Source organism: Piliocolobus tephrosceles, chromosome 6 (assembly GCF_002776525.5).
Source record: "Piliocolobus tephrosceles isolate RC106 chromosome 6, ASM277652v3, whole genome shotgun sequence".
Lineage (NCBI taxonomy): Eukaryota > Metazoa > Chordata > Mammalia > Primates > Cercopithecidae > Piliocolobus > Piliocolobus tephrosceles.
In genome coordinates, this window is record NC_045439.1 from 163,100,476 (window position 1) to 163,114,113 (window position 13,638).

The 13,638-nt window shown below is 51.3% G+C and overlaps 1 protein-coding gene across 5 annotated transcripts in view; it reads right to left on the bottom strand.

Annotated features, from left to right (window-relative positions):
• CYFIP1 (cytoplasmic FMR1 interacting protein 1) overlaps positions 1-13,638 on the bottom strand; it is a 115,454-nt gene that overhangs the window by 9,397 nt on the left and 92,419 nt on the right. For all 5 annotated transcript variants that reach the window (XM_023197900.1, XM_023197898.1, XM_023197899.1 and 2 more), the window contains 3 exons: positions 4,208-4,351; positions 3,152-3,242; positions 1,212-1,342 (listed from right to left, as the gene is read on the bottom strand). In XM_023197900.1, the coding sequence (XP_023053668.1) occupies positions 1,212-1,342; positions 3,152-3,242; positions 4,208-4,351 (366 nt within the window). The remainder of the gene's footprint in view (positions 1-1,211; positions 1,343-3,151; positions 3,243-4,207; positions 4,352-13,638) is intronic.

The following is a 13,638-nucleotide window of genomic DNA, read 5'->3' on the forward strand; positions in this document are numbered from 1 at the left end:
AGACAGACGCCTGCACCGGCGGGAGACAGACGCCTGCACCGGCGGGATGCAGCAGAAAGCCAGGAGACAGGCCAGTGTCCCCATGAAAAGCTGGCAGACGGCAGGGGACACCACTAGTCAGCAATGGGAGGAGGAGCCCTTCAGCCACTAGAGGAGGGACAGCCGGGTCTCCACAGAGAGAGAAAGAAGCTTCCTCTGCCTCGCACATTATACACAAAGACCAACTCCAGAAGGATTGCAAACTTCCATGCAGAAGGCAAAGCTTAAAATCTGTAGATGAGAATGTAAAGGAACGTCTTCATGACCCCAAGACAGGGAAAACATCTTTAAAAAAAAAAAAAAAAAGAAAGGATACAGAAAGTGCTAATCATTTAAAAAAAAAGGGCTACATCCAAATTAAGAGCATTTTATCAAAAATCACCACTATCAGAGGAAAAGGTAAGCCACAAATGGGAGATTTACAATATGTGCAGCACATAAAGGATCTGCACGGAACGAGCTGTAGAAAAGTAGGCAAAAGAACCCAATGGGGCATTTAACAGGAAAAGAAACAAGAAGACGCAACGAACGGAGCTGCCCACGTCGTCAGTCACGAGGGAAGGCAGGAGAGGGCCACGTGAGATTCCATTTCCCACTGACTTTCCCAGTCCAGGAGGTTATAAACTGAGCTGCTGTGATGCACAGGACAGAGGGACAGCCAGATGGCACACAAAAAGGCGGCCAGTCGGAAACATGAGCGTCCACTGTGCCACGTCCTAAGAGGGGGTGGCCTCTCGTGGTGGCCTCTCGTGCTCTCCACCATGGGGCACGTGTAGCCATTTAGATTTAAATAAGTTATAATTCGATAACATTTAGCACTCAGTTCCTCAGTCACACTGAGCCACACTTCAACTGCTCAGCAGCCCAGGCACGCAGAGACCCTCCTGGGCAGCAGTGCTCTTTATACCTTACAGGCTCACCAAATACGTTCATTTAGGTGTTCAAAACATTGCATAATAAAAGTTTCATGATGTTAACACAGAAAAACATTCTTGAGACAATGAACTACAGTACATTTTTGTTTTTCAATTGAAGGGAACAAATTCAAACTAAAGTCTCAATAGTCACGAAAAAAAATGTTTACCGCACTGCTGCTGCCACACCCCCACTAAAGAACCCACAAAAGCAAGACCTCCCCGTGGGCGGTGGGGTAGGCCGGGCCGGGCACTCACCAGGCTCTGCTCGATAAGCAGGCAGAAGAGGACGGCGTTCCCCACCTCCCGCAGGTTCTGGAAGCACACCGTCTTCAGCTCTGCGTACTCCACGATGTCCTTCAGCTGGTGGTGGAAGAACTCCAGGATGCCTACGGCGCAGGAGTGAGGTGGGGTTGGGGGACTGGAGCGGCCGGGCCCTAGCAGCCGGGGGTACCTGCCATTCTGACACCGCCACCAAGCCTGGCTATGAGGATGGCCACAACGTCCCATCCCCAGCATCTGCCCTGCAGTGGTAGTTTGTTCACCACCTGGGCACGTTCTCCACACACCACGTGGCCCTGGGCCTCGGCTGTGAGGCCTCTTTTCCACTCAACCCGGTATCTTTAGGGAAGGCTATGATGATAGGAATGTCACCACATGACAAGAATAAAGGCTGCACCATCATCCCCAGTGGGGGCGCACAAGGTATATGACAAAATGCAATCTCTCTTCACAGGCATGGAAGGGGCTGTACCTCATCTGAGAAAGGGCATCTAGGAAGCCTGCAGCTAACTAACAGCACACCCAACGGGAGGCCGAACACCATGCCAGCTCTGGAGCAAGGCAGGCATCTCAGCGGCATCCCAGACCACGGAATAAGGCACAAAAAGACGCAAGGTGCAAATATAGGACAGAAGGCCAACGTTCCCCCAGCCAATCTATAGCTTTGACTCCAGCCCAGACAGAAACCGGCAGCTGACTGCACGATGAATGTGGCATCAGGAGGGGCCGAAACTACCCTGGGAAGAGCCAAGCAGGAGGCTCAGCAGACCGTGAACCCTTGTCCCAGCATGTCTTGCCCGACTGCCCCTTCCCCAAGGACCAGCAGCCTGACACGGCCCCTCCTGCCTTACAGCCGCAGCCCCTGCCCCCACTCCTCCCAGCTCTTGGCACCGCTGTGGGGACTCAGCCCCACTTGGTGGGGGCAGGGACACTCCTGCACCTGTGTCATCCCTGACAAGGTTTCCCTGTGCCACCCTGGGAAACGGCTCCCTCCTCAACATCTGAAATTTCCATCTCTAGTCACGACATAAGCATTGGTTTCATCATCCCAGCATTCCTCATCTACTTTCTGACAATAAACTGAAATCAGATTCTCCTGAGCCGGGGCCGTGCCGACGGCTACTTCCCCATGGTGGCTGAAGGGGACCTTATGGTCTCCTCAAACACCAGCAACAGCCCTGGGGAGGTGCCAAAAAGCAAAAAGTCCTGGGCATGTGTTCAAGAGCTCAGCCACGCTGGCTGACTGCCCACCAGGACAGTGCCTTGTCGGTCACCCACGTGCAGGCTCCAGTCACTTTACGACACAAGGCTAGTGTTCAGCCCTCCAGCTTTCAAGAAAACTCTGCCAGGTAAGAGACTAAAAGCAGTTTTGTTACGTGACAAAGGTCCCTGTTTTATCATAAGACAATGCTTTTTGAGATCACTAAAGCTATTTAACTGCATAGCCCCAAACCAGCTCCCAGCAAGTCATGTGGCCCGTCCCTAAGAGCACACCTGCCTGAGGGCCCCGCAGCTGGACCTGCAGATGGATGGGGGCAGGGGCAGGCCTTGCACACCTTGGTGGGCCTGTCTCTGAGCCTCAAGCCCCTACAGGCCCAGCAGGGCAGCAGGACCCGGCAGTCGGCTCTCTCGCCTCATGGGGCCGGCGGTTCTTTCGTAGGGGCACGGAAGAGCGTGGTGTTCAGGGCTCTGTCGTCTCAAGTCTCGCAGGCTGACCTCCCAGGCCCTGCAGCTTCCTCGCCTGCAGACAGTGACCCAACACACCTCTTCCTGGTTGTAAGGTGCATTTGTCTGTCTACTGCCTCCTCCCACATGGCAAATCTAATCCTTCCCAAGAATTTCTGACTTGAATCCCTTTCTGACCTCTCCACAGACAGCGCTGTGAGCTGCACACGCCCAGAGGTGCCCACACTCACCCGGGGAGCCGTACTCGTGCCGCGGCAGGCGGCAGATTTTGGGCATCACCTCCATCAGTGTCTTCACGTACTGCAGGATTGTGCCTTGCAGCTGCGGGGGGACGAGACAGGCTGCGTCAGTCACCCCACTCCACTCTGCTAAGGCCTGTGGCCAGCACACGCCCTGAAACAAGTCTGTTAGCAAAGAGCTTGGTAACGAGGAGGCTGCAGGACCACCTGGCAGGGGAAAGAAGCCCACCCGTGGAGAGAGAGCAGCCGTCCCCAGGTGGCTTCCCATGGCTGGATTCATGTTCCGAAACCGGACTCCCCTTTCAAGAGGAAAGTGGTCCCGCGGTGCCGCAGCGAGAGCAGAGCTTTGTTGCCAGGGGCCTCCTACAGGGATGCAGCCCAGCATGGTGAGCACTGCCAGCTCCAGGGTCCCCCAGGACGCCATCTGTGCTCCTGGGTGCGGCTCCAGGCTCAGCTGTGGTGAGGTACGCAATCCTGACACCCTCCAAGCTGCTACATGTGTTGGCAGAGTCCCCAGCGGGTCCTGGAAGGACCTGTTTGGGTCACGGGGTAATGGCTGCGCCAAGTGACCAAACTCTTACGTGGTCTCAGTCACAGAAGATTGTTAAAATAATAAAAAGGATGAAAAAGTATAAAAAGTAAGTTATGTATAGAAAACTAAATCCAGGCTGACCAAGGTGGCTCACACCTGTAATTCCAGCACTTTGGGAGGCCAAGATGGGCAGATCTCTGGAGCCCAGTTCAAGGCCAGCCTGGGCAACATAGCAAGACCCCATCTCTATACATACAAATAAAAACTCGATGTATCAGTTAAAATAACCTGGACCCATTCTTTTAAGTTTGAAAAGATGCGGGAGGTACCAAACTATATATGGTCAGAAGTGTTTGAATTGAATAGTAATTCAATGATTCATTCAATTCATTCATTCAAGTCATTGAATGAATCCAGCTGTTGGAGAATCACAGTCCAGGCAGAGAAGACCCTCTGGCTTGGGTGCCCCAGGGAATTCAGGCTGTGAGAAGGAAGCGTGTCCAGGGAACACTCACCAGGCTCTTGACGACCTTCAGCAGCTCCTCCATCACCACGGCGATACCCTGGTAGCCGAGGAGCCGGCAGATGACTTGAAAGTGTGGAGGTCCCACGAAGTTCCGGTAGCTGCCGTAAATGCTGGAGTAGGCCAAGTTCAAAGCCTGGAAAACAGGGCACAGAGCTCTCAGCATGGCCTCTGCACACATGTGCAGATGAAGAATTGCAGGAGAAGATCACGCAACACACACAGGCTCAGGTGAAGGGGTCCGAGTCTGCTGACTTGTAAAATCTACTGCCCTTAACTGGTACAATGATAAAACCCACTCAGCCTGCCACCAAAAAGAACCTGCTAAAACAGAAAAAGAAAACAAAACCATGTGTTGCAACATTTGTTGAATTGCCAATTTGGAGTCCCCCTGCCTCCCAGTCTCCCAGCAGGACGCCCAAAGTCGGACCCTGAAGGGGCCGGGGGAGCTGCCTTCTCAGGACGCATAGGGCACCCCTGGAGCTGGGAGAGACCCCTGTGGGGTAGGAGGGGGAGGAAGGTAGTTAGGGTGTGTATTAGTCCATTTTCACAATGCTATAGAGAAATACCCAAGACTGCATAATTTGTTTTTAAAAAAAGCAGGTCTAACTGACTCACAGTTCCATATGGCTGGAGAGGCCTCAGGAAACTTAGTTATGTAGAAGGTAAAGGGGAAGCAAGCACCTTCTTCACAAGAAGGCAGGAGATAGAAGAGAGAACAAAAGGTGAAGCCCCTTATAAAACCATCAGATCTGGTGAGAACACACTCACGATCACAAGAACAGCAGGCGGAAAACTGCCCCCATGAGCCAATCAGCTCCCACCAGGTCCCGCCCTTGCCGTGTGAGGGTAGTGGGGATGACAACTGGAGATGAGATTTGGGTGGGGACACAGCCAAACCTTATTATTCTGCCTCTGGCCCCTCCCAAATCTCATGGGCCCTCACATTTCAAAATACAATCATGCCTTCCCCACAGTCTCCCAAAGTCTTAACTCATTCCAGCATTAACTCAAAAATCCAAGTCCAAAGTCTCATCTGAGACAAGTCAAGTCCCTCCCACCTATGAGCCTGTATAATAAAAAAAAGTTAGTTACTTCCTAGATACAATAGGGGTATAGGCATTGGAGAAATTGGTCAAAACCAAGGGGCTATAGGCCCCATGCAAGTCCAAAGTCCAGTGGGGCAGTCATTAAATCTTAAAGCTTTGAAATAACCTCCTTTGATTCTGTGTCTCACATCCAGGTCACACTGATGCAAGAGGTGGGCTCCCACGGTCTTGGGCAGCTCCACCCTGTGGCTTTGCAGGGTACAGTCCCCCCCTCCCCCTGGCTGTTTTCACAGGCTGGCATTGAGTGTCTGTGGCTTTTCCAGGTACACAGTGCAAGCTGACTGGAGGATGGCCCTCTTTTGACAGCTCCACTAGGCAGTATTCCAGTGGGGACTCTGCGTGTGGGGCTCCAGCTCCCTATTTCCCTTCTTCACTGCCCTAGCAGAGGTTCTCCATGATGGCTCCACCCCCACAGCAAACTTCTGCCTGGATATTCAGGCATTTCCACATACCCTTTGAAATCTAGGTGGTCCAGCACCACATGGAAGCCACCAAGGCTTGGGGCTTGCACCCTCTGAGGCAACAGCCTGAGCCGTACGTTGTCCCCTTTTAGCGACTGAGATGCAGGGCGCCAAGTCCTGAAACTGTGCAAAGTGGGGAAGGGTGGTGCGGGCAGGGCGAGCCCTGGGCCCAACCCAGGAAACCGTTTTTCCCTCCTAGGCCTCTGGGTTTGTGATAGAAGGGGCTGCCTCGTACATGTCCTGAAAACATTTTCCCCATTGTCTTGGTGACTGACATTCAAAATTTCTGCAGCCAGCTTGAATTCCTCCCCAGAAAATGGGTTTTTCTTTTCTATCACATCATCAGGCTGCAAATTTTCCAAACTTTTATACTGTGCTTCCCTTTTAAACATAAACTCCAATTTCAGATCTTTCTCAAGTTCAATGTACCACAGATCTCCAGGGCGGGGCAAAATGCGGCGAGTCTCTTTGCTAAAGTACAGTAAAAGTGACCTTCGCCCCAGTTCCCAACAAGTTCCTCAACTCCGAGACCACCTTGGCCTGGATTTTATTGTCCATAGCACCATTAGCATTTTGGTCAAAACCATTCAACAGACCGGGCGCGGTGGCTCACCCCTGTAATCCCAGCACTTTGGGAGGCTGAGGTGGGCGGATCATGAGGTCAGGAGTTTGAGACCAGCCTGGCCAACATAGTGAAACCCTGTCTCTACTAAAAATACAAAAAAATTAGCTGGCTATGGTGGTGGGTGCCTGTAATCCCACTACTCGGGAGGCTGAGGCAGGAGAATTATTTGAACTCGGGAGGCAGAGGTCACAGTGAGCCAAGATTGCACCACTGCACTCCAGCCCTGGCAGCAGGGTGAGACTCCATCTCAAAAAACAAACAAACATTCAACAAGTCTCTAGAAAGTTCCAAACTTTCCCACATCTTCCTGCCTTTGGAGCCCTCCAAACTGTTCCAAACTCTGCCTGTTATCCAGTTCCAAAGTCACTTCCACATTTTCGGGTATCTGTATAGCCGTACTCCGCTCTACCAGTACCAATGTGCTGTATGAGTCCATTTTCACCCTGCTATGAAGAAATACCTGAGACTGGGTAATTTATAAAGGAAAGAGGTTTAATTAACTCATAGTTCCACATGGCTGGGGAGGCCTCAGAAAACTTCAATCATGGCGGAAGCTGAAGGGGAAGCAGGCACCTTCTTCACAAGGTGGCAGGAATGAGAAGAGACAGCGAAGGGGGAAGAGCCCCTCATGAACCCATCAGATCTTGTGAGAACTCCCTCACTGCCACATCATGAGGGAACCACTGCCACGACCCAGTCACCTCCACCAGCTCCCTCCCTTGACACGTGGGGGTTATGGGGATTACCATTTGGGATGATACCTGGGTGGGGACATAGAGCCCAAACGTATCAAGGTGGTTCCTGCAGGACACCCCTCAGCTTGTCTGAGGACACAGGTGCACATAGCAGGAGACCCCTACTGTGAGTATTCAGTGCTGTAAACCTCCTTCTCAGCACGTCTTCAGCTGTATACCACTAATCTTGATATGTCTGCATTTTACTCAATTCAATGTTTTTTTTTTTTTTTTTTTTGAGACGGAGTCTCGCTGTGTCCACCAGGCTGGAGTGCAGTGGCGCGATCTCGGCTCACTGCAAGCTCCGCCTCCCGGGTTCACGCCATTCTCCTGCCTCAGCCTCCTGAGTAGCTGGGACTACAGGCACCCGCCACCGTGCCCGGCTAATTTTTTGTGTTTTTAGTAGAGACGGGGTTTCACCGTGGTCTCGATCTCCTGACCTTGTGATCCGCCCGCCTCCCAAAGTGCTGGGATTACAGGTGTGAGCCACCGCGCCCGGACTCAATGTATTTTTTAACTTCCCTTGAGACTTCCTCTTTGATTCAAGGATTATTTAAAAGTGTGCTAATTTCCAAGCATATAGAGTTTTTTGTTATCTTTTTGTTATTGGTTTCTGGTTTGAATTCATTGTGGTTGGAGAACACTCTCCATAGGATTTCAGTTCTTTAAATTTTGTTGAGGTGAGTTTTATGGCCCAGGGTATGGTCTGTCTTGGTGAATGTTTCATGGGAATCTGAAAAATGGATATATTCTGCTGTTGTGGGGTAGAGTATCCTACACATATCAGTTAGATCCTGTTGGTCGATGGTGGTGTTCAGTTCTTTTTTACTGTTGTTGATTTTGTGTCTACTTGTTCTGTCAGTTACTAAAAGGAGTGTTGAAATCCCCAACTGTAACTGTGGAATTGTTCACTTCTCCTTTTACTTCTATTAGTCTTCCCTTCAAATATATAAGCCTTGTTGTTTGATGCATCAACATTTAGCACTGCTATGCTTTCTTGGTGGTGGTTTGACTCTTATTATGATGTAATCTCCCTGGCAATATTCCTTGCTCTGAAGTTGACTTTATCTTATATTAATACAGCCACTCCTGCTTTCTCCAGCCTCCACCTATCTGTCTGCTTCCGTTACTGATCCTGCTTTGTACCCCTCTGCTGGAATAAACTGCAGCTGTGAGACTGAGTTCTGTGAGTCCTTCTAGTGAATCATCAGATGTGTAGAGGGTCATGAGACCCCCAAAACAAAGAGCCAAAACTGATTATAAAATACTACAGTGACCAGATTAGATAACACGGAAGGACAGAAACCCCACCCAATGTCTGTCCCAGGCCCAAGCCCTGCAGCCCCTTGCAACCTTAAAGAAACCATCTACAGATCTTCAGCCCAGACACCCTCCTTCCATCCTCTCCTCAGAGCAGCATCCTGGGCTTTATGTGCTGGGATTCTGTGTAATATTTTTGGTTGATAACAGATTCAATTGTTTGAAAAGAAGAACACGAAAGTCATTAGTGAAAGCTAATGACCTCACGTTACAAGCATTCTCATGTTACAAGCATTCTCAGACCCGCCCTGACTGGCTCAGGATGACGGCTGGTAGAGGAGGCATCACTCAATGAACACATGGTCTCAGTGTCCGGTTTCCCAGTAGACTCAACTCACCCCAAAGATGACACATCCGACAGACAACACAGCTCGGGTAACAAACAGCGGATGTGACTTAACTCCTCAGGGGAGTGGGAGGAGGCACCACTTCTGGGGAAGGGCACCGTCACAAACACGGTGCTGTACAAGACTTAAGCTCAGAAGAGGAAGCACTCTGGACGTCCAGTCACACAGCTCGGTTCAAGACAGACTCTGCGGCCCATGCCTGATACAGAGACTCCAGCCTCGTTCGACAAGCAGAGGAGGTGGGTCACACCACACAGAGCCAGCTCTGGACTCACCAGTCGTGCGACTTGGGTTCTCTAACTTTCACGACACTATGGGCCTTCATCTGTGAATTGGGGACAACCTTACTTGAGAGAGAAAGAATACTAGCAATGTGCTCAAAAGGGTGTCTTGCTGAGAAGCAGGCATGCTGTAAGTGGTGACATGACCAAGAACCAAAAAGATAACATTGCATAAATGGGTCCCTCATCTAAGTTAATTTTATTCCTGCAAGATACTAGCCCTACTTCACTATTCATAAAAAAAAACCACTCATCTGTTTTTTGAGTGGATTCCTGTGTATTCCATAATCACACAGATAATACACTGTGCCTCATACTGCAGCAGAAGCAAGCGCACATGGCACGCGTGAGTGCTTGTGAGTACAAAGGCTGTCTGCTGCAAGCACATGACTCAAACTCAGACATCATCTGTTTTGAGTATCCAGCCTTTTTTCTGGGTGGATACTTTGAGTGGGTGGTGGTCAACATCAATGTCACTTGTCTATGTCTAAATAATCTAATACAAAATTACTGGTTTAGGGCTGGGCACAGTGGTTCACGCCTACATTCCCAGCACTTTGGGAGGCCGAGGCTTGAGAGCTCAGGAGTTCACGACCAGCCTGGGAGGCGGAGGTTTCAGTGAGCTATGATTGTGCCACTGCAATCCAGCATGGGTGACAAAGCAAAACCCTGTCTCAAAAAAAAAAAAAAAAAACAGTGGTTTATGGCCAGCCGCAGTGGCTTACGCCTTAATTCCAGCACTTTGGGAGGCTGAGGCGGGCAGATCATTTGAAGTCAGGAGTTTGAGACCAGTCTGGCCAACATGGTGAAACCCTGTCTCGACTAAAAATACAAAAATTGGCCAGGCGTGGTGGTGTACACCTGTAATCCCAGCTGCTCGGGAGGCTGAAGCGCAAGAATCACTAGAGGTTTCAGTGAGCCAAGATCACACCACTGTACTCCAGCCTGGGGGACAGACTGTCTCCAAAAAAAAAAAAAAATAATAATTTACTGGTTTAGGTTGTAATAAAAATGACACAGAGTTTCTGAAATGGAGGCAGAAATCTCTAACAGCAAGGTTCAAGTTCAGTTGCAAACAGTTGAATTAAAAAAAATCCAATTCACATCATCAAATCCTTCTTTCCCTCTAAAAGAGCATCAGCTTTGCAAACGCCCCCAGGTGCCCATTCCCTGGAGCCATCCCTGAGGTGGTGCCCAGGCACACAGGAGAGCAGGGTGCTCTGGCGGTGTGGGGGCTGACTCAAGGCCACCGTGCACCCTGCACCACCACCCTGGAACAGCGGGCTCATGTCTGCGTCTTAATGGAAGCAACAGTGCCTCCCCGCACTCCCAGAGGAAGATCCTGGAGAATAAAAACGTGTGTCAAGAGCCTTTAACACCACGAAGGGCACACAGACAAACTGGGCAGCAAGGATGTCACCACAGCGCTATCCTGGGATCTCAAAAAGCAACCCCAGGAGGCCCCTTCCAGGTCGATCCATCAGAACCGCAGGTGCACGGCCCCACGCAGCCAGGTCGCCTGCCTACCCTTGGCCCGCTTCCCTTGCTTCCACAGCTGTCCTCTCCAGAGGAGGGTGGGAAAGGAGACTCTCTGCCCCGTGCCCTCTATGCACAAACACCTCCCTCTTTATCAGGGAGTGACAAAAACTTATTGTTATGCCTAAAAACAGGGATTAAAAATTTCAAAGTCAAGAGAAGCTCACAGCACATCTTTTAGTTCATAGAGACCCAAGAAAGTTTTTTTTTTTTTTTTTTTTTTTTTTTTTTTGAGACACTGTCTTGCTCTGTCTCCCAGGCTGGAGTGCAGTGGCACCATCTCGGTTCACCACGACCTCCGCCTCCCGGGCTGAAGCGATTCTCCTGCCTCAGCCTCCTGAATAACTGGGATTACAGGCAAACGCCACCACGTCCAACTAACTTTTTTTGTATTTTTAGTAGAGACGGGGGCTTCACCACATTGGTCAGGCTGGTCTCAAACTCCTGACCTTGTGATCCGCCCACCTCGGCTTCCCAAAGTGCTAGGATTCCAGGCATGAGCCGCTGCGCCCAGCCAGAAATTACTCTTACTTGTCAAACTTTCTGGTCCTATCTTCTAAAATGACAACATTTCTCTCAGTCCTAAAAGTAAAAGACTATATTTTACTTTCAGAAGCATCAGAACACTTATTCTAATCCTTTAAAGAAACATCCTTTTGAGTATAACTAATTATTGCACAAAAGTCAGCTTCAACTAGGCGCTACCAGCGGCTCACGCCTGTAATCCCAACACTTTGGGAGGCAAAGGTGGGCGGATCATCTGAGGTCAGGAGTTCGAGACCAGCCTGGCCAACATGGTGAAACCCCATCTCTACTAAAAAAATACAAAAAATTGGCCGGGCGTGGTGGCAGGCGCCTCTAATCCCAGCTACTTGGGAGGCTGAGGCAGGAGAATTGTTTGAACCCAGGAGGTGAAGGTTGCAGTGAGCCGAGATCATGCCCTGCACTCTATCCTTGGAGATAGAGGAGACTCTATCTCAAAAAAAGAAAAAAAGTCAACTTCAGTCCTTGCTAGAAAGAACATGGGAGTTCCACGTGGAGCAGAATGGAGGTGAGTTCTTAACCACCCACAGGGCTTCGGGAAGTGAGGGGCAGCCCCGTAACAGCTGTGGCACCCTCCTGCCAGGGCGTGCACCCCGCCCTGACCCATAGAGGAGAGGCCTAGTCACTGCATTCTTGGCACCCGGGTACCTGTGTGGACCAATGCAGCCACACGAAATCCAGAATCACACACACTGTGTGTCCACTCACAGTTTCACAGCTATTAGGAGGCGCTAAAGACAGAGGCAGGGTGGAGGGGCACAGTGGAGGCAGCACCGGCCAACAGCCTCGGGAACGTGGAGTGTGCAATGATGGAATGAGCCTGTCCCATGTTCCCCAGGCATTGGCGGCCCTGGCCCACACTGTGTCAGCGAGGCTCCCAGCCCTGACATTTTTCTCCCTAAGGGAGGCAAGGCCGCCCCCCACCCCCGCCTTTAATCTTGTCTTAGTAACAGGCGAGAACTCACTACCTTCAAACATCTGCACCCTAGGGAGGATCTGAATTGTATTGTTTTTTCAATTGTCATCAGAGCATTGCTAAAAAATAACCCCTAAAACACTAAAGATGGCCAGGTGCGGTGGCTCACGCCTGTAATCCCAGCACTGTGGGAGGTAGAGGCAGGCGGATCACCTGAGGTCGGGAGTTGGAGACCAGCCTGGCCAACATGGTGAAACCCCGTCTCTACCAAAAATACAAAAATTAGTCAGGCGTGATGGCGTACACCTGTAATCCCAGCTATTCGGGAGGCTGAGGCAGGAGAATCACTTGAACCCAGGAGGCGGAGGTTGCAGTGAGTCGAGATCGCGCCGCTGCACTCCAGCCTGGGCAACAGAGTGAGACTCCATCTCAAAAAAAAACAAACAAACATGTTTTCAAGGACATAATGTTTACACAGTCACCCTTGGTCCACGTGCGCCCCGTTTCCCAAAGAGGCGTCTCACATCCCTTCATCACATCACTGCCCACAGTTCAGAGCTGACTTGTCTCCCCCGCTCAGGGATGCTGACTGCCGTAAAAAGGCCGCCCCCGGCCCACACCCGCTCTTTTCAGGGGCGGGAGAGACAGGCAGCCTGTGCCGAGGCTTGGGTCCTCCAAAATCCAAAGCCCTGATTTGGGTGTCTGACGTTTCCCAGGTGCAGACGCTTGCGCTCCTGCCAGGTTCAAGGCACCGCCCCGCAAGGAGAAGGCAGGCGCCCAGAGGACTGCAGTGAGAAGATCTCGCTCTGAAGAGCAGAGGGTTAGAAAGGAATGAGTGGGAAACTGTTTCCACCGCTCAGATCCGGCCAGTGCCTTAGAAAGCCTCCAGGCGCAGCCCGGGTGCGAGCAGCAGGGCCTGGGCCCTCCCCATCCCGGCTCCAGGCATTTGGCAGAGGGGGGAGATACTGTCCTGTGACTGTCCCCGCTTCCTTCCTACCAGCGAGGACACTTACTGCCGAGTGCCGGCAGCCTGCCCCCACCACGGGGCTCGGGGACACCGCGGCTCAGCGGGGAAGACGGTTTCGCTCTTCACAGCGAAGCGGGGTCCTCTGCCCACATCCTGGGGCCCGCTGGCCCTTGCCACCATCATTGTTCCTTCCCCAGCTCCAGTGAGGCTGGGGACCTGCTTGCATTTGCTCTGCTCTATTTTTTTGGGGTGTCTGCTCATTTCATCTCTCTTCTTTGCTACAGTGTTTATATTTTCCTTACTAAATCCCAGGGGTGCTTGAAACATGAAGAAACGGCCGGGCGCGGTGGCTCAAGCCTGTAATCCTAGCACTTTGGGAGGCCGAGACGGGCGGATCACAAGGTCAGGAGATCGAGACCACCCTGGCTAACACGGTGAAACCCCGTCTCTACTAAAGAATACAAAAAACTAGCCGGGCGACGAGGCGGGCGCCTGTAGTCCCAGCTACTCGGGAGGCTGAGGCAGGAGAATGGCATAAACCCGGGAGGCGGAGCTTGCAGTGAGCTGAGATCCGGCCACTGCAC